Raw genomic sequence first — 16457 nt, forward strand, 5'->3', positions numbered from 1 at the left:
TTAAAATAATTATGTATTCGAGAATATATTTTTTTTATTTAAGATATATTTTAACTATAAATATATATCACTTTTAGGCTCAAGAAAAACAGGGTACATCTGAGGATAGAATTAAACGACTAGAAACACAATTAGAAGAAACGAAAATGGAACTACAGCGAGTTACATATATTTTATGATTAATGTTTAAAAGGCCAACTTTTTTTTCTAACTGGATTAACATACCATCTAAGTGCTCTTAATGACAATCCTCATTAGTATTTTGACCAGGGTATCTAATTTATCCAATATAATATTGTATTGTTGCTTAAAGGGAAGACAACGCGAGAAAATGAATGAAGAACACAACCAACGGCTATCGGAAACGGTAGATAAACTTCTCTCAGAATCCAACGAGAGATTGCAATCACAACTCAAGGAGCGCATGAATTCGCTCGAGGAGAAAAACAACCTTTCACATGAACTCGATAAGTACAAACGTGTGGTCGAGGATATGGAGAGGGAAAAAGTGTGTATTACACCATATTTTATTTTTCCCACTCGTATTTCAATTCGTTAAATATTACTACCTAATGGAATTTTAAAAAATGAATTTTAAAAAATTCCCTTAATAATAAATTGATGTTTATTATGTGATCTATAGTTTAGAACAGTACAATAAATGAACTTTTTATAAAATTTAACTTTTTTATCAAAAAGCGCAAGATGATCGAGGAAATGGCTAAGATAAGATCCGAATATGAGATATTCAATGCTGTCGGTGATAAAAATTTACTCATGCACCCTTATTACCATTTCCCTAACTCATCTTCTAACAATAACGAGTAAAATTATTAAATTCTTTAAAAAATAATTTTTAGATGTAAGCGGATTACTCTTAACTTAATAAATTTTAAATATATAAATATTGTTAAAATTTCTAGAGTGTTATATCAACTGAATCACGATGAAGGCATCAACACATCAACGCACATCTTGAGACGCCCATACAATATTCTTAAACAATGTGCTCTATACATTGGGGATAAAGATCAAGTACAAATCACACTTTAATCGATAATCATTTTATTTATTACGACATCAATTTGAACTAGAAAGTCGCGATTTTTTAAAAAACTTGACCCTCGTTGTTTTATTTTAGTTAGCATTAGCATACGCAAATTTAAAGATCATAGTTAAATAAATAATTTATAACTTACACCGTGTCCACGTGGCTTTGTAAAAAACTATATAGTAACTCAAGTGTTTTACTTTTTCTTGCTTATTCGCAATGAGTTTTGTATGATTGAAATGTGAGAACTTTTAAGATTAAGTATTAGAATAATTCATACCAATTTATGTACCTTTATCAAAATTATTTATCTTTTTTCAATTTTTATTTTGAATTCATTTATAGGATTAATTAAACTGCTTTCAAAATTAATTTTAAACTAATTTTTTCCTAACCTATTAATGATTAACTTTACATATATGGTACAATTGTTATTATTTTTTTCACATATTATTATTTTGAGTTGAAATATTTAAAATATTGCCTTTTTCATGGCTTATATTTCTACAATAATCGTCAATTTTGGACGTGCTACATGTTCTAGACTTCCACATTGACAGAATTTATTTATTTTTAATACAATTATAAATTAAAATTTAATTTTATGCCCATTATATTATCTAGTCTCGAATTTAAACAAAGGATTTTTAATGTATCATATATCTGCAAAATTGTCCAAATAGCAGTATAAAATGTTCCATTTTTCTAAAATTTTTTACAATAATAAAATTGATATGTAATATATTTTTTTAAATGAATGAATAAAAACTATTATTTCATCATATATTTGATAAATATTTTCTTCTAGAAAATTTATACGGTAGACAAAGAATATCTCTCGAGATGTGTAGATCTAATTTTATCTCCATCCTCGTCCTGTTTTTTGTTTCAGTTTATATCATTTATGATATATTTTTTTTCTTCTTCCTATAAAAGTTTTAATAAATTTTTTAAAAGCTTTTTTGAATATTTGAAATTGATACAATTAAATCCTTTAAATGTTTTATATAACAAGGCCTTGCCTCATTCATTAAACACAAGAGAATGCAACGATGGGGTTATAACTGATCGAGTCAATGACGCCTTTTTAGCTTTAGGAGACGCCGCTCTTTCATTTCAAGAAAGTAGAAAATCTATTTATTCTGCTATGGAGATTCTCTCTAGTAGCCCAAGACCTTCGTTTAACATACGTCAGGGTAAATATTTTAGTTCTCTAATCCTTACTTTATCTCTTGCTTAATTTATTTTTATCATTTTTTTGACGTTTTAAAATGGTTCTTATATTCTTATTTTTCCTCATGTTCTCTATGATTAATTAGTATCTTTATAATACAATTTAATTTATCCTTCTGGCATAAGCTGTAAAATTAGTTAAAATTCATTATTATATTATTAAAATTTTTCGAACACATTTACTTATTAACGTAATAATTTTTAAAAGTTGTAATTATATTTAGATAATCTTGACGGAAATATACATGCCGTACCCTTTTCACCATCCTCAGATCCACGGTCTTTAGCTATTATTCTCCAAGAACAACTTGATGCAATAAACAATGAAATCAGGTGCGTATTTGATTCACATGTTAAATAGCTTTAATTAAAAAAAATTGTATTCATGAAAATATGACGGATCTAATTTTATAACGATTTTATATTGAATATCATTTTTTCCTAACAATTTTAAAAATTCTACTCAATATACTTGGGGCATAATTTAATCATGTAACACCTCTTTTTTAACCTATTAATTATATTATCCTCAAGTTTAAAAACACATCAAGCCAGAAACTTTAGGGATGTTATAGAAAACAGATATAAAAGATATACTGATTTTAATTAGGGACTCGGGCCTATTTCTTTTTGCATTCCTGATCAGTTTCAGCCTAAAAAATGTTCTATTCCAGTTTTGTGAAAGTTCAGGAATGTTCCTGAAAAATATTCTTGTTATATTATTACCCAGCACATTTCTCCATTAATCATTATTAATTTAATTATTACATCTAAGTTATTATTTATACTTTATTATTTTCTCTAAACGATTATATTTTGGGACTTTAATAATAAAAACGTGAATGTATAGAAACACACTTGACAGTCACTTGTATGACATTAACATGTGCAATTATAGAATCGATTTATTAATATTATCCACTGCGATTTTTAAGTTTAAAAGAATATTTTATTATACCAGCCGCTCATTGCACCCAGGTGAGCATTGAAAGGCTATTCATGCTAAGTTATACTAATACGTATAAGTGTAAATTTATACTTTTGGATAATATATAACTTAGATGTAATAATTTTTAAATATATGATTGAAAAATCATCAATTTCTTAAAATGAGAATATTGCTTGAGCAAAACATTGGAAGCTATATTTTTCGTCCCATCAATCTAATCCAACTTGTTCCAGGTTCCTAATTGCAAGTCAAGGATAAAAATATCCCCCTTTTAGCCTTTTTTTTACCCCTCAAATTATATTGATTAATGCTCAAATATGATATTCTAAAAAAATCAGCCGAAAAAAATAATCCTAAATAGAAAATCTAGCCTGGTGCATATCTGCACCGTTAACCAGATTAAAAAAGATAAAAATTATGTATAATACTAAAAGATCAAAAAACAACAAAAATCTTTATTCTTTTTTTGTAATTTATAATAAAAACAAGAAAATGTTTATATATTATGAAAATTCTTGAAACATTTAATATGAAGTGCGATTTGACATGTTTGACACATATATCTTGAGTGCTTATGGCAATATCTGCATATTCGTCTTTTTCTATCTATAATTTTGGATAAATATTGTCCAGTTTTCACTCTGTAATGCAAACTGGCTGGCGTGCCTTGTACTTAAATTTTTTACAAATTTTACTGGTGTTCGAAGGAGGTAGTTAGTAACTTCTCGTCTAAATGTAAACAAACTCTTCTTGTCATCACGATTCACGAATTTCTAAATTTTCCACGAATTTACCAAAGCATCAATAAAATTGGTTAATATTGGCTACCACCATTTTTTTCCTCTTATTTTTATTCTATATGTAGATATGAGATATCACACAGATCAACTCCACCCATGTGTTTGTTATAAGCAAATTTTTATTTTAGAAGATATTTTCTTGGAATACCTTGAAACATTAGAAACCAAAGAGATAGTGTGGCATGTCGATGCAACGGTTACCACCGAATTATCATTCCAACGAACTACAAATATTTCGTTTAATTTTTTGTACCTATAATCATAATATCCTCTTTCTTTTTTTTGCTAAAACCTTTATAGATTCAACTGGGCAATGAATGCTCTATTCTATTGTCCCTCACAGTTCCAGTTGTAAAATATCCCATTTGTTTTAAGTATGACAAAAGTTTAAATGAGGGAAAGAAATTATCAAAATATATTTTATGATAATTTAGTTTTTATAAATACTTTTAATAATTTTATGATTACATTTCCACCTAATCCATATTCATATTTATTTTCGATTTTTCCTTGATATATATCAAATGAGAATACGTAACCGTCGGGAGAGGCCAATATCCAAGATTTGTATTCGAATCTAATTGGTTTTCCTTTTATGAACATTTTGCAAGAATGTCTTTCTCGATATGGTATCATCTGTTCATCTATTGATAAATTATGTTTGAAAATTCCGAATTGTTTTATTCAATATATTAATGCAAGGCCTAACTTTATAAATCTATCATGTTTATATATTTTATTGTCTGCCAAATGAATATTATATTTTGAAATTGTAATTGAGAAATATCGCTATAATTAGACCTAGTGTTGTTAAACGGCTCGTTTTGGGCCGATTTTTTAAAACGGCTAACTCAATATTTTAGCCAGAAAAGTATTGCCTAAGCCTCAAGATTTCGATAATATATGTCTAGACCTTGTTCCTTCTTTACTTTGTTCTACAATTAAGGAATATAAGTCTTCGTCGAAAATTAAAGAAAATATATCTTATGGACTTTTACCTTGCAAATCAATCATCCTCTTTTTCCCTATTGAAAGGGCTTGAAGAATATTTTGCATCTGTTTTTCTCCATTTTAAATTGTGAGAAATTCGAGAATAGCTTCTTGTAGAAGATAGTTCTGGAAGGTCGTCATCAACTGAATTATGAATTTCCAATTCTCCAGCTGTATCTTGAAGGCATAACTTCATAGTCATTTTCGTCGAAATTTTCTTCATCACTAATTGCAGAGGGGTTTGGCGGAATTATAACTATATCTCTTTCTTCATTTGGTTCCTCTTCAAAAAGTTGAGCAAGCGCTTGTTCATTTGTTAGAAAACGATTTTATTAAAAATTAAATATTTAGAAAAATTATTTTCGTAGGATCTTGATTTTTAATTAGTCATCTATTATTTTGATAATTATAATTTTGATTGAATTGACAAAACAGGTGCATAACAAAAAAAAATAAATTTAAAATAAAATAAAATGTTCAGCAAGGAATATGTTACAAATAATTTAAAATTTTTATGAATAATTTTAAATATTTATTAACCAAATATTTGGAATAATTTCATATAATTTGATCGAGATACAGAATTATAAAAGGAACAATATATTATTCGATTTAAATCTCAGGGGACTATTTTTTTTTATTATTTTCAAAGGACCTTTTTTGGGTATAAAATTTTTTTTTCAAATTTTCAAGGGAGCCATCCCCCTCCCATTAGTGGCGGTTCTGGTTTTAAGTATAATATAAAGAATTATAATTCATTATGTTAAATTTGATTTGTTTGAATTTTTTAAAAAATTTATACTGCTAGATTGTTAACGGTGCATATATGCACCAGTCAACTTTTTGTGGTTACCTATTAAAATTTTAATTATTTAAAAATTCAAAAAGGATTGATAAATATTGATATATCTATAAAGAAAATATGCTCACTAGTTTTCATCGAAATAATTTCATAATATGCTCGTAGTGTTGTTAAACGGCTCGTTTTGAGCCGATTTTTAAAAACGACTAACTCAGTTTTTTATTCAGAAAAATATTACGCAAGCCTGAAAATTTTGCTCATAGAAGGAGCAAAGGTTTAGGCATATAGTATCAAGATTTCGAGGCTTAGTTAATATTTTTCTGGCGAAAATATTGAGTTAGCCGTTTTTAAAAATAGGCTCAAAACGAGCCGTTTAACAATATTACTCGTGAGATCACTTAGAAAATTTTGCATTTTAGACCTTTTTTTCATATTTTTTTTACAGTTTTGAAGTAAAATGTCTGAACTAGATAAAAACCTTATTTATTATTTTTTAAAATAAAAACTACTATATTTAAAAATGGTATATAGGAGGTGGTGCATATATGCATCGTACCAGTAACGGGTTAAAATATTAAAATTAAACAGAAACGCAAAATGTGATAAAGTGAATCACCCCACCTATCTATATAAGACATTATTTTATTTTGATGTTTATAGATTGATTCAAGAGGAAAAGCAGTATTCCGATTTAAGAGCTGAAGATTTGGAAAGTAAAATGATATACGAAATTATTAGCACAGATCGGCAAAATATATCACCTTCACATGATCACATATTACTCTCCTCATCCTCTTCGCCCCCTATCGGAAGCTCTCCTGGACTTAATATCCAAGTAGTATTTAGCATTTTTTTTTGTTCAAATTTTTTTTTTTATTTACTCACATTTAAAATTTTTCCTAACTTATATTATGAATAAAATTTAAACGATATTAGCAAATTTTGAAATTTAGTATAATTATACAGTTAACCCACTCTATAGTGTGTATCGAAACTATTAGGAAATATTTTCAAAAATTAAAGTGTTATAAATGGATTGGATTAGTACACTGTATCAGAGTTGTAACAAGATAGTTTTAAATGTATCTAGGAACTGACCAGGGTTGGGCAAATTTTCAGAAAATTGTATTCGGATACAGATACTTTATAAAATTTTGTATTTAAGATACAAGATACTAGATACTTTAGAAAAATTTCAATAAGATATAAGATAAAAAATACTTGTATTTTTTTTAAAAAAAAGTATCTAAGATACAAGATACTTTTTAAAAAAACTTTAAATAGTCAAAATCAAAATGTATAAAGCTTTATTTCTTATCTATAATATAAATTTATAAAAAAATATTTAAAATAAATTGTAGAAAATAACAAATTTACTATAAAAGATAATGCGATATTCTATTTAATAATTATATAATTAGTAAATAATAATAAATCAGCATCATATATCAGCATTATTTTTTAATATTATTAATTTTACAAATGATTTATCGTTCAATCTTTGACGATTTGGTCTATTAACAATATTAGCAAGGCTAAATAATCTTTCAACGGGGCTGAGGAGGGTAATATTGTGTTATATTTAATAAATATTTCTTTTATATATTTATAACTATTTAACATATTTATACTCCGCCTGTCATCTTTCATATAATTTAGGACCTCTATTTCAATATCATTTATTGAATTATTAGAATTGGGTGTGGTACTTTTAAGGCAAAAGTAATCATCATCTTCATTAATTGAAGATTTTGTTGAAGTATTAATTTCAATATTATTTTTAAAAACAATTAAAACTTCATGTAATAACAAATCCTGAAGGTATTTTTTTTCTTTTTCACCATCAATCCAACGATTTTTAAAATAGGGATGAGAAATAGTTGCCAAAAATGCACTTTTAAAATTGTTATCAAGATCATATATATTTTTAAATCTTTTATTTAAATAATTTTCTATGGCAACAGCTAATGGTTTGCAAAATTGTAGATTGGTTTGAATTAAATGTAATTTTTTTTAACGACATTTAAAATTGGAGCTTATTCTCCATAATAGCAGTTGATTTCACTCTGTATTTTGTCAATCGCTATAGCCAATGGGGCCATTATATTGCAATATTCTTCTAAATATTGAATTTCAATATCTCTTAATTTAGGAAATTCTAATTTTTGACATAATTTAAGAAGTTCGCCTTTAAATTTTAATAAACTATGAAGACTATCATACAAACTATTCCATCCAGTGCAACAAGGTGTAACTAATTGTTTTCCTAAAACTGCTTTGATAAGTTCTGCAGTTTTAGGCCTATTATTTGCATTCCATAGCTTAGTACATTTAGCTATTGCAGGATGATGAATTTTAGAAATGTTAGGAGAATCATAGCTCTCTCGACATCTGTTGTGGCAATTAGACTTATCGTATGGCACAAACAACGATTGTGTTGAGGCAATGTTATTGAGGCTTCTTTACACCCTTAAATAAACAAATAAATAATTTTATTTGAATAAATTTTTTTACTAAATTCACAGTATCATAATAAATTTTAAAGAAGTATTAAATAATACTTAATGATTTCGAATTCTATACATTCATCATCATTGATGTCATAGTCATTCTCTACAGCTTCCATAGAATATCCAAACTTCTTGAAAGCTTTCTTAAAGTTAGAGCCGTTATCTGTAACAGTTGCTATAACTTTTTCGTCAATACCAAAGTCACGATGAATTTCTTTATTATGACCATCTTGAAGTACTTCAAAAAATTTGCCATTAAGTATGCTTAGTTTAAATTTATTGTTATAATTTTCGGTTGAAGAATCATCTGAAGACGAAGATAAACATATTATTTTATTTTCTTCTTCCATAATTTAAAATAGACAGATATAAAACGATTCAAATATGGTAGTTCTAATTGTTAGCAAATTGCTATATGACGACCAACATCATATATCAAAAATTATCTTAAAATATCTAAATTTTGACTAAATTTTTCATTTAAATCTTAAAACAATATCATTTTAAATTTTAATACTATTTAAATTAACCAATATAAATTTTTTTTAAATTATCTGTATCTTTTTGAATACAAAGTTGGTTAAGATACAAATACTTTTAAATAATATGTATCTTAGATACTGGATACAAGATACTTTACAAAATTAGATACAAATATCCGCGATACTGCCCAACCCTGGAACTGACATTGTCTAAAATAAATCTAGATACAGATACAATCTTACAAATGTAAAGATACATATTTATTATTTTCAAAAACATGATTGATTTTTAGTTATTTGCAAATTTGATATTAAAAAAATGTAAGTGTATCGCCGCTAATGGCTATACACTTTATTTAAATTTTAAATTATTTCGAGTATATCTTTTATTTTAAAACCAAAAGTCAATTTCAAATCATGAATATTATAATGAATACACTTTTCATTGTAAAATTATTCCATAAAAATTAATGTCTCATCTACATACAAAATATACAATGATAATAATTGTTAGATTTTAATAATACATTTACATGCAAAATATATAATTATATGATTATATAATTGTTAAATTTTAGTAATAAAACATGGGTCTTTTTCTATATGAAGAAGAGGACGAGGAGTCTAGTTTTAAACTTCTTTATTTTCCATATGCTTTTTTAATCTTTATTATAAGAGTTCTATGTTTTCTCTTAAAATGATAAATATTACAATTGTTAAGTATATTATACAATGTTGGAATTTGTGTATTTGTTGCTTTTATTTTGAAAGATTATTTTTATTTTAAAAAATTTATAAATTGGTTAAGGAAATTCAATATTTAACCCGCTAATGCTGGATCGATTATTTCTTCTGTTTCTTCATCATAACTAGTAATGTTGATCTTCTAAAAATTAGAATATATATATTCAATTTAATATAAAAATTCACCATGTTGTTGTTATCCATTGCTTAAAATTTGTCTGGTATGTTTTTATTGAAATAAACTAGGACATAATATTAAAATTAAATTCAAATATTTATAATATAAAAAACGTAAATTAAAATTATATCAAAATATATAGATATAGATGCAGCATTTTTATGCCCAGATACTTAAATAATTGCACAGTATATGCGTAACGTATTATAACTCACTAACAAATAAGTCACGTTTTCACGATTATTCAGGAATAATAAGAATATGAATACTTAATGACTATCATTAATACGATTTTATGTATTTATTAGCTATCTACTTTAACTAATCAATCTTCCCTTCAACACCGTTGCAATAGAACACTTAAAGCTAGAATACTTAAACCAGAAATTTCGGTAATAATTTTACCTTATTATTACAATTAATATCGCTATAATTTCCATTTTATTTTTAAAAAGTAATATAATCAAAATTGTCACCCCGAAATTCCAAAATATTATGGGCCATTTTATTTGAAAAAAATTATTTTGGGTGACCCTTTTTAAAATAAATGAAACTTGGCATTATTTTGTATATTTAATAAATTTGAAATCGTAGAGCGCAAAAATGCATGGACTTAAAATCGAAAATCGTGCTAATAATTATTTCATTAAATCTCATTTTTTATGCTAGCCACAAATTAGATATAATTTTATAGCCCATAAAATTCTTCTATCTTCAGCGTTTTCTTATTTACGGTAAAATGAGAAGGGAATTTTTTAGGTGCTGAAACTTGCTAGGAATTATTATAACTTATTAACTGTTTAATTTTTATTATAGTATAATAAAAACCAATAACAACTTTTAATTTTTTATTATTTTTTAAATAAAAATATCTAGTATTTATCACTCTTTATTTAAATAATTGTAATGTAAATTTTTTGATATACTCTTATATACCTATCCCTACTGGATTCAAACAAATTCCAATATCGAACCTATTTTTTCAGGTCCAATTTAATTTTTAAAATGTATTGTCCGACCAATCCGATTAAACATTTTCCTCAAGGTCGGAGTCCAAGCTGTAAGTCAGTTTCAACCGAAAATAGAATCTACATAGTCCCACTCGTGCTATCGAGAGTTAAAGGCATATATCTTTACTATAAAATTTAAATTTTTGCAAAATTTAATATAAATGTTAACAAAATTCGGATCATTAATAACCATTATGCCAAGTTGGTTTATGAGAGTCCTCCATAAATCTCATTTTTTGCTTGATTTGTCATGAAATACCCATGTTTGTAATAAAAAAGGTCCGAATATATATTAATAATACATCATTGGACTTGTTTATGACCCAGTTCCCATGTTCATCCCATTCCAATAGGCCAAAAGTATATTTTTTTTCTTCTGAAATTAAATCGATATTGCGCAAAATCTATAATAAATGAAATATACAATAACGTTAATAACTAATAAAAAAAATTTTCGAAAGGAAAATGATATATATTCTACTATAAACCCACAAGAAAAGAGATCACCCATATACTATTCAGATCAGGGTATACAACAAAGTGTTTACTCACAAGAGAATCGCCATTCCCCCCAATCGATGTCTATAGAAACTATAAAACAATTAGAAAGGTTGGTTATATGATAGAACATATCTTAATATTAAAAAGAATTTTTAAAAAGATTAATTGAAACCAAATTATTTTTACAGTGGAAGCGGTCAAAATTTAATTATGATTGGAGCTTCTCCTTCAGCCATCACATCACCTTCCGCTTCTAGGGCTAGGCTTCTTATAATGGGAGGTGCTCCTCTAATTAGGAATAACAACTCCGATATTTCTTTAACTAACAAATCTGATTACCTATCCGACGCCCTTCCTAATCCTGAAACGTTAAAAATTTATAAGAAATTCGTAAACGGCGATATCAATTATTCCATTTGTCGAGAAAATAACACTAGTAATATCAATTCTCAACATGATCCTAGTAATGTTTATTTGAAAGGTAGAAGTATTCTTTTTTGTAGATAAATTTGATTTTATATTTTTCTTATTTTATATATGGTTAATTTCATACCAAATCAAACAACGATTCAATTCTATAACTTCAGAATTATATAAATATATTTAAGTAGGATTTTTTTAACCTAAATAAATCAAAATACAATTAAGTAAGTTGGCAGTGGTTTAAATTTTATATGCCTTTAATTGACATAGAATTTAGCAGGATGGAATTGAATAATTATATATAGATAATAGAATACAAATATATACAAAATAACTTACACTGAGGTGATGGGTCTAGGAGTTATTATGTTATTCTTTATAAAATTCGACCTAAATATAATTAAATTAATATTTAATAGTGAGAATTTTTGGTTTCTAATCTTCTTTACTAGGTTATTTTTTCATTTGAAATTGAGCTGCAAGAAACGTATGATATTTTTATAAATTAAGTTGCTTATATAATAAATAATACAACCATGGTAAGAAAATAAAGAACCTATTATATACATCAACCTACCAAAATAAGAATATAATAATTAGATTATTTGTATTCGTGCAAATATTAAATCTTTATTAGATTTGATTCGAGGATTTAATTTTTCCATTCCAAATTTAAAAATTATTATATAGTTTTGTAATAATTATTCCTCCCAGATAAAAGATGAATTATTAAATTGATAATAATAAATTGTCTATTGTATATTTATCTGATAAATATTAATTATACATATTTTTGAATAGATTCAATTTAAAGCATTATTCAAATTTTGTTTGCTTTCTCCCATATTTAAATTAGAGGTCGGCACCACCTTAAACAGGGTAAAGAATTTCAGGCTGGCTTGGACATATTCTGCAAGATATTTTTATTAGCCGGACCGAGGTTTTGAAAATGTTTTACTGATTATGAGTAGGCAATTATGTCGTTTTTCCTTCATGAAAAATTCTGGCACAACTTGTATAAAATATATGATATAAATAATTACAAGCCACGCCACAAAACCCGATAAAAGATTTTCAAGGCCCGTTCCCCGCCACCTATTCCAAATCAAATAAATTAATTATTGAAATATTATTGAGCTATTTAAGTTTATCACGGTTTGCAATAAAAAGGTTGAAATAGGAAATAAAAGGTTCCAGATCCTCTACTAGGAACATATTTTAATAGTATCGTTTAAAATATTTATGAATATTATAAAAATTACTTTTAATATTTTATTGAGATATAAAATTATCCAAAAACTAAAAGCATATATAGTAAAATTTATTGAACTTTAATAATAAATATGAGTAATGCATATTATAAAAATTAATATAGTGAATGTGCTGTGTCTATAATCAAAAGCTAATTATATAATCATTAAAAACTAAAATATGGTCATTTTTAATAATATATTCTCCTCGCCTTTTAATTTACAAAAGAAAGATGTCAAAACAATCTAACGATGCAATGTCATTTTTGATAGAAATTGAGGATAGGTTTACCTGTTGGTCTTCATCACAATGACTTAAAAATATTAAAGGGTGTTTTATCCTCAATATAATTATGTGCCATTCATTTTTTTAAATGTAAGAGTATGATCAATAATATTATGATAATTAATGGCGTAACTGGGGAGGGGGCAAAAGTAAGCTCATTACATCCAAATATAATATGATCACACTAAAAATATATTCTAACAGTTTTTTTTACTGAGCACGTGTCTAAATTTTGTAAAATTGGCATTTTAGCACGCCTAGATAAGAGCTAGTAACACCACTAAATAATAGTTTACAATATTTTTTTATATAGTACAGGGTTATGTTTTATATTTTTTTTATGATAATAAATTTTACCATGTAATATCCTTCTACATTAGCTCTACCTCCTTCATCGACCACAAATAGCAAGAAGAAAAGCTTAAAAGGAAGTTTAGTTAATCGTCTGTTTGGAACTGGTAACAATTCTTGCGCGTCTCAAAAAACTATTACTCGTCAGGGTGCCCTAATTTCCTCCATATCATCTGCTCCTTCTATCGTTTATACCTCTCATCATTCTTTGACCTCAGCTCATGGTAATTGAATGCCATTTAAAATGAAATGCTAATTTACTTTTATTCAAAAGTTTAATCTTGGCCATTTTTAAAAGAACAATTTTATAATTTGCCTCTTTTTTTATGTTTTCATATTACTTTCTGATGTCTAACGAAAATTTGTTTTTATTTCTTTTAAATTGATAAAACCCCCTCCTTAATTTTCCACTCCTGTTTCTATTAAATTATCTCAATAATTTATTCTTAAATTTATGCGTGAAAAAAACCTAAAAATCCTAAGAATAAACACTACTATGGTGACTTATTTTTTTTAAAAAACGTGAGGTTTTCCAAGGACATTGCAAGTTCACAAATCAACTTAGTACTTTACTAAACAATAGCATAACCTTAGCGCATAGTGAAAAGAAACCTCATTATATTTATACCTAATTGATTTTGAATCGCATATTTAAGACTTAGCCCAAAACATGCCATTATAATTTAATTTTTCTTATAACTAGTTTTTGTTTTGACTAAAGAAATGAATCGATAAATTAGTAATAACTAATCAGTAGTCTGTAAAGTAACATCGAGTAACGGCGTTACCTTTTTGAGGAAAAGGAAGCCATTCGTTACTTGCTTCAATTTTTTTTGAGTGATGGTGACTCAAAGTCTCTTGGTTTAAATTTTTTTCATAAAGATTATATTTTATTATATATTTTTTTAAATTTAATAAATAATTTAGGCCGAGTTTTTAATTCCGATCAACCACCTAATTTTTATTTTATTTATTAAATTTTTTGTTAAATTTTATACAGTCTAGATGTTATTAATCTAATTAATATTGTAGCAATCAAGGTATGTTAATTTATAATTTATTTTATAAGGAATATATGTCACTAGTACTTATTTTTTCCTCAGATGAAGATGTTTTAACTCTGCTCTGACCTCCCTATGAAACATTTTACACAAATAAGAAGATTAAGGGCACTAAGTCTACTTTGTAAGTGTAAATTGTGCCCTAATTCAAATATTTGAACCTCGATGTCCAGCAGCTCAAATCTAAAACATTAATGAATTCTGATAAAGATAAAAAAAATTGACGAGGATTTGAATGAAGATTTCTGTGAAGATGATCCATAAGATTTTTTTATAATAAAAATCATTCTTTAAATATTTTTTAATAAATTCCTCCGATTAAAGATTTATTTATTTAATAAATATAATAAAATCCTCGAAAGCTCTCTCTTGTTTATCTGGTCAAAATTTTGAAAATCAATTCTTAAAAATAGATAAGAAATTATTACAAAAAGAACTTATCTTACGATATATTATTTTTGTATAATTTTTTACTATGGAAAAAAATAAATAAAAGGAAAATTTATATATAATATGTAGTATTTAAAAAAATTTTTGAATAGCGAGTAACGCTTTCCCCTTTTTACTAGGTAATGACTAATGGTAGCGCTTTCCTTTTTTAAACGCAATGAATAAAGCATTTGTCTTATAACATTACATACTGGCATGCCCAGATTTTTAGTGCCTCTATATAATTTTCATACTGGTTATCATTGCAACTTCTTATCTTACCGCTTTCCTTTCTCAAAAGAGTTGAAACACTATTTTGTACTTTTAATATTGATATAAGCTACAGAATTATTGCAACCAGAAGTTTGGCTGATCTAAAAATAAGGTTATATTCTGTGATTTAAATATTAATGAGAATCTGTATTTTTTATCAAGAAAATGAAAAAGATGCAAGATTCTTTTTAGAACTTAGATACAGATACTAGTATTTTATTGTGTCAAAAAGATGCTGAGTACAAGATGCAAAAGGATCTTTTATATTAGATACAAGTATTCGTGGTACTGCCCAACTTTGCATCTGAGTCATATCGAATATCGATTCAGGTGTTCCCTTAAAAAATATTAGGAAATATTGAGTTGACTATTTTTAAGATTCGCATATTTTATAATCGAGAAATAACAACTTAAATTTTTTAGTTAATTTTCATTTATATCGATGCCGGTATATTGACTATTTTCAATTTAGTTTAAGAATCGATTGTTGCTTCATCGTTAGTTAAATTATACTAGTTCAATAATATATTATAAGCATCTTCAATGGCATATAAATTAAATTTATATAGGTTGCGCTGCAATGGCCTCGGGCTATTTAAGGCTCTACCTAAACATTTTTAGAGACCAAAAAGATAATAATAGTGGCGGAAGGTTGAATTATTTTACTAAAGGCCTGTTGAAAAATAATTTGGTTATATATAATTGTGTTAATAAAAACAAATATAGAATCTAAATATTTTTTCCATTCAAAACGAAACTTTTCATTTGTTTTTTAATAGGCCTTGTTAATTGGATATTAAATTTAGATTACAATCAAACAATTACTATGATGTTTCGAATGTCAAATTTTTCATGATGGAAATTTTTTTTAATAGTAACGATGATAACATCTTTCACATGTTCCACTCTACCTCGGGTCATGAGCATATCCTCTAACAAATTACTTTCAACTTCATCCTCCTCCATAACTAACACAAGTGGCCTTGTTCCTCCTAACCACGATTCATCCGTATTTTCAGAAGATCCAGCCAATTCTCCTTCCTTTTCACCTTACCACCCGGCATGCCCAGGCGATTATGATAGACGCAAAAACAAAAAGTTTATATAATAAATGTCATTTCCGATTTTTTAAAT

The 16457-nt window shown here is 26.3% G+C and overlaps 1 protein-coding gene across 4 annotated transcripts in view; it reads left to right on the forward strand.

Annotated features, from left to right (window-relative positions):
- LOC135931500 (liprin-alpha-2-like) overlaps positions 1-16457 on the forward strand; it is a 100108-nt gene that overhangs the window by 51649 nt on the left and 32002 nt on the right. For all 4 annotated transcript variants that reach the window (XM_065468661.1, XM_065468662.1, XM_065468664.1 and 1 more), the window contains exons 9-20: positions 78-161; positions 314-508; positions 700-824; positions 924-1035; positions 2067-2247; positions 2509-2617; positions 6486-6660; positions 10048-10131; positions 11211-11359; positions 11439-11731; positions 13590-13784; positions 16199-16421. In XM_065468661.1, coding sequence (XP_065324733.1) covers positions 78-161; positions 314-508; positions 700-824; positions 924-1035; positions 2067-2247; positions 2509-2617; positions 6486-6660; positions 10048-10131; positions 11211-11359; positions 11439-11731; positions 13590-13784; positions 16199-16421 — 1925 coding nt within the window. The remainder of the gene's footprint in view (positions 1-77; positions 162-313; positions 509-699; positions 825-923; positions 1036-2066; positions 2248-2508; positions 2618-6485; positions 6661-10047; positions 10132-11210; positions 11360-11438; positions 11732-13589; positions 13785-16198; positions 16422-16457) is intronic.

This window comes from Gordionus sp. m RMFG-2023, chromosome 1, assembly GCF_954871325.1.
Source record: "Gordionus sp. m RMFG-2023 chromosome 1, tfGorSpeb1-WG-v2, whole genome shotgun sequence".
Lineage (NCBI taxonomy): Eukaryota > Metazoa > Nematomorpha > Gordioida > Chordodea > Parachordodidae > Gordionus > Gordionus sp. m RMFG-2023.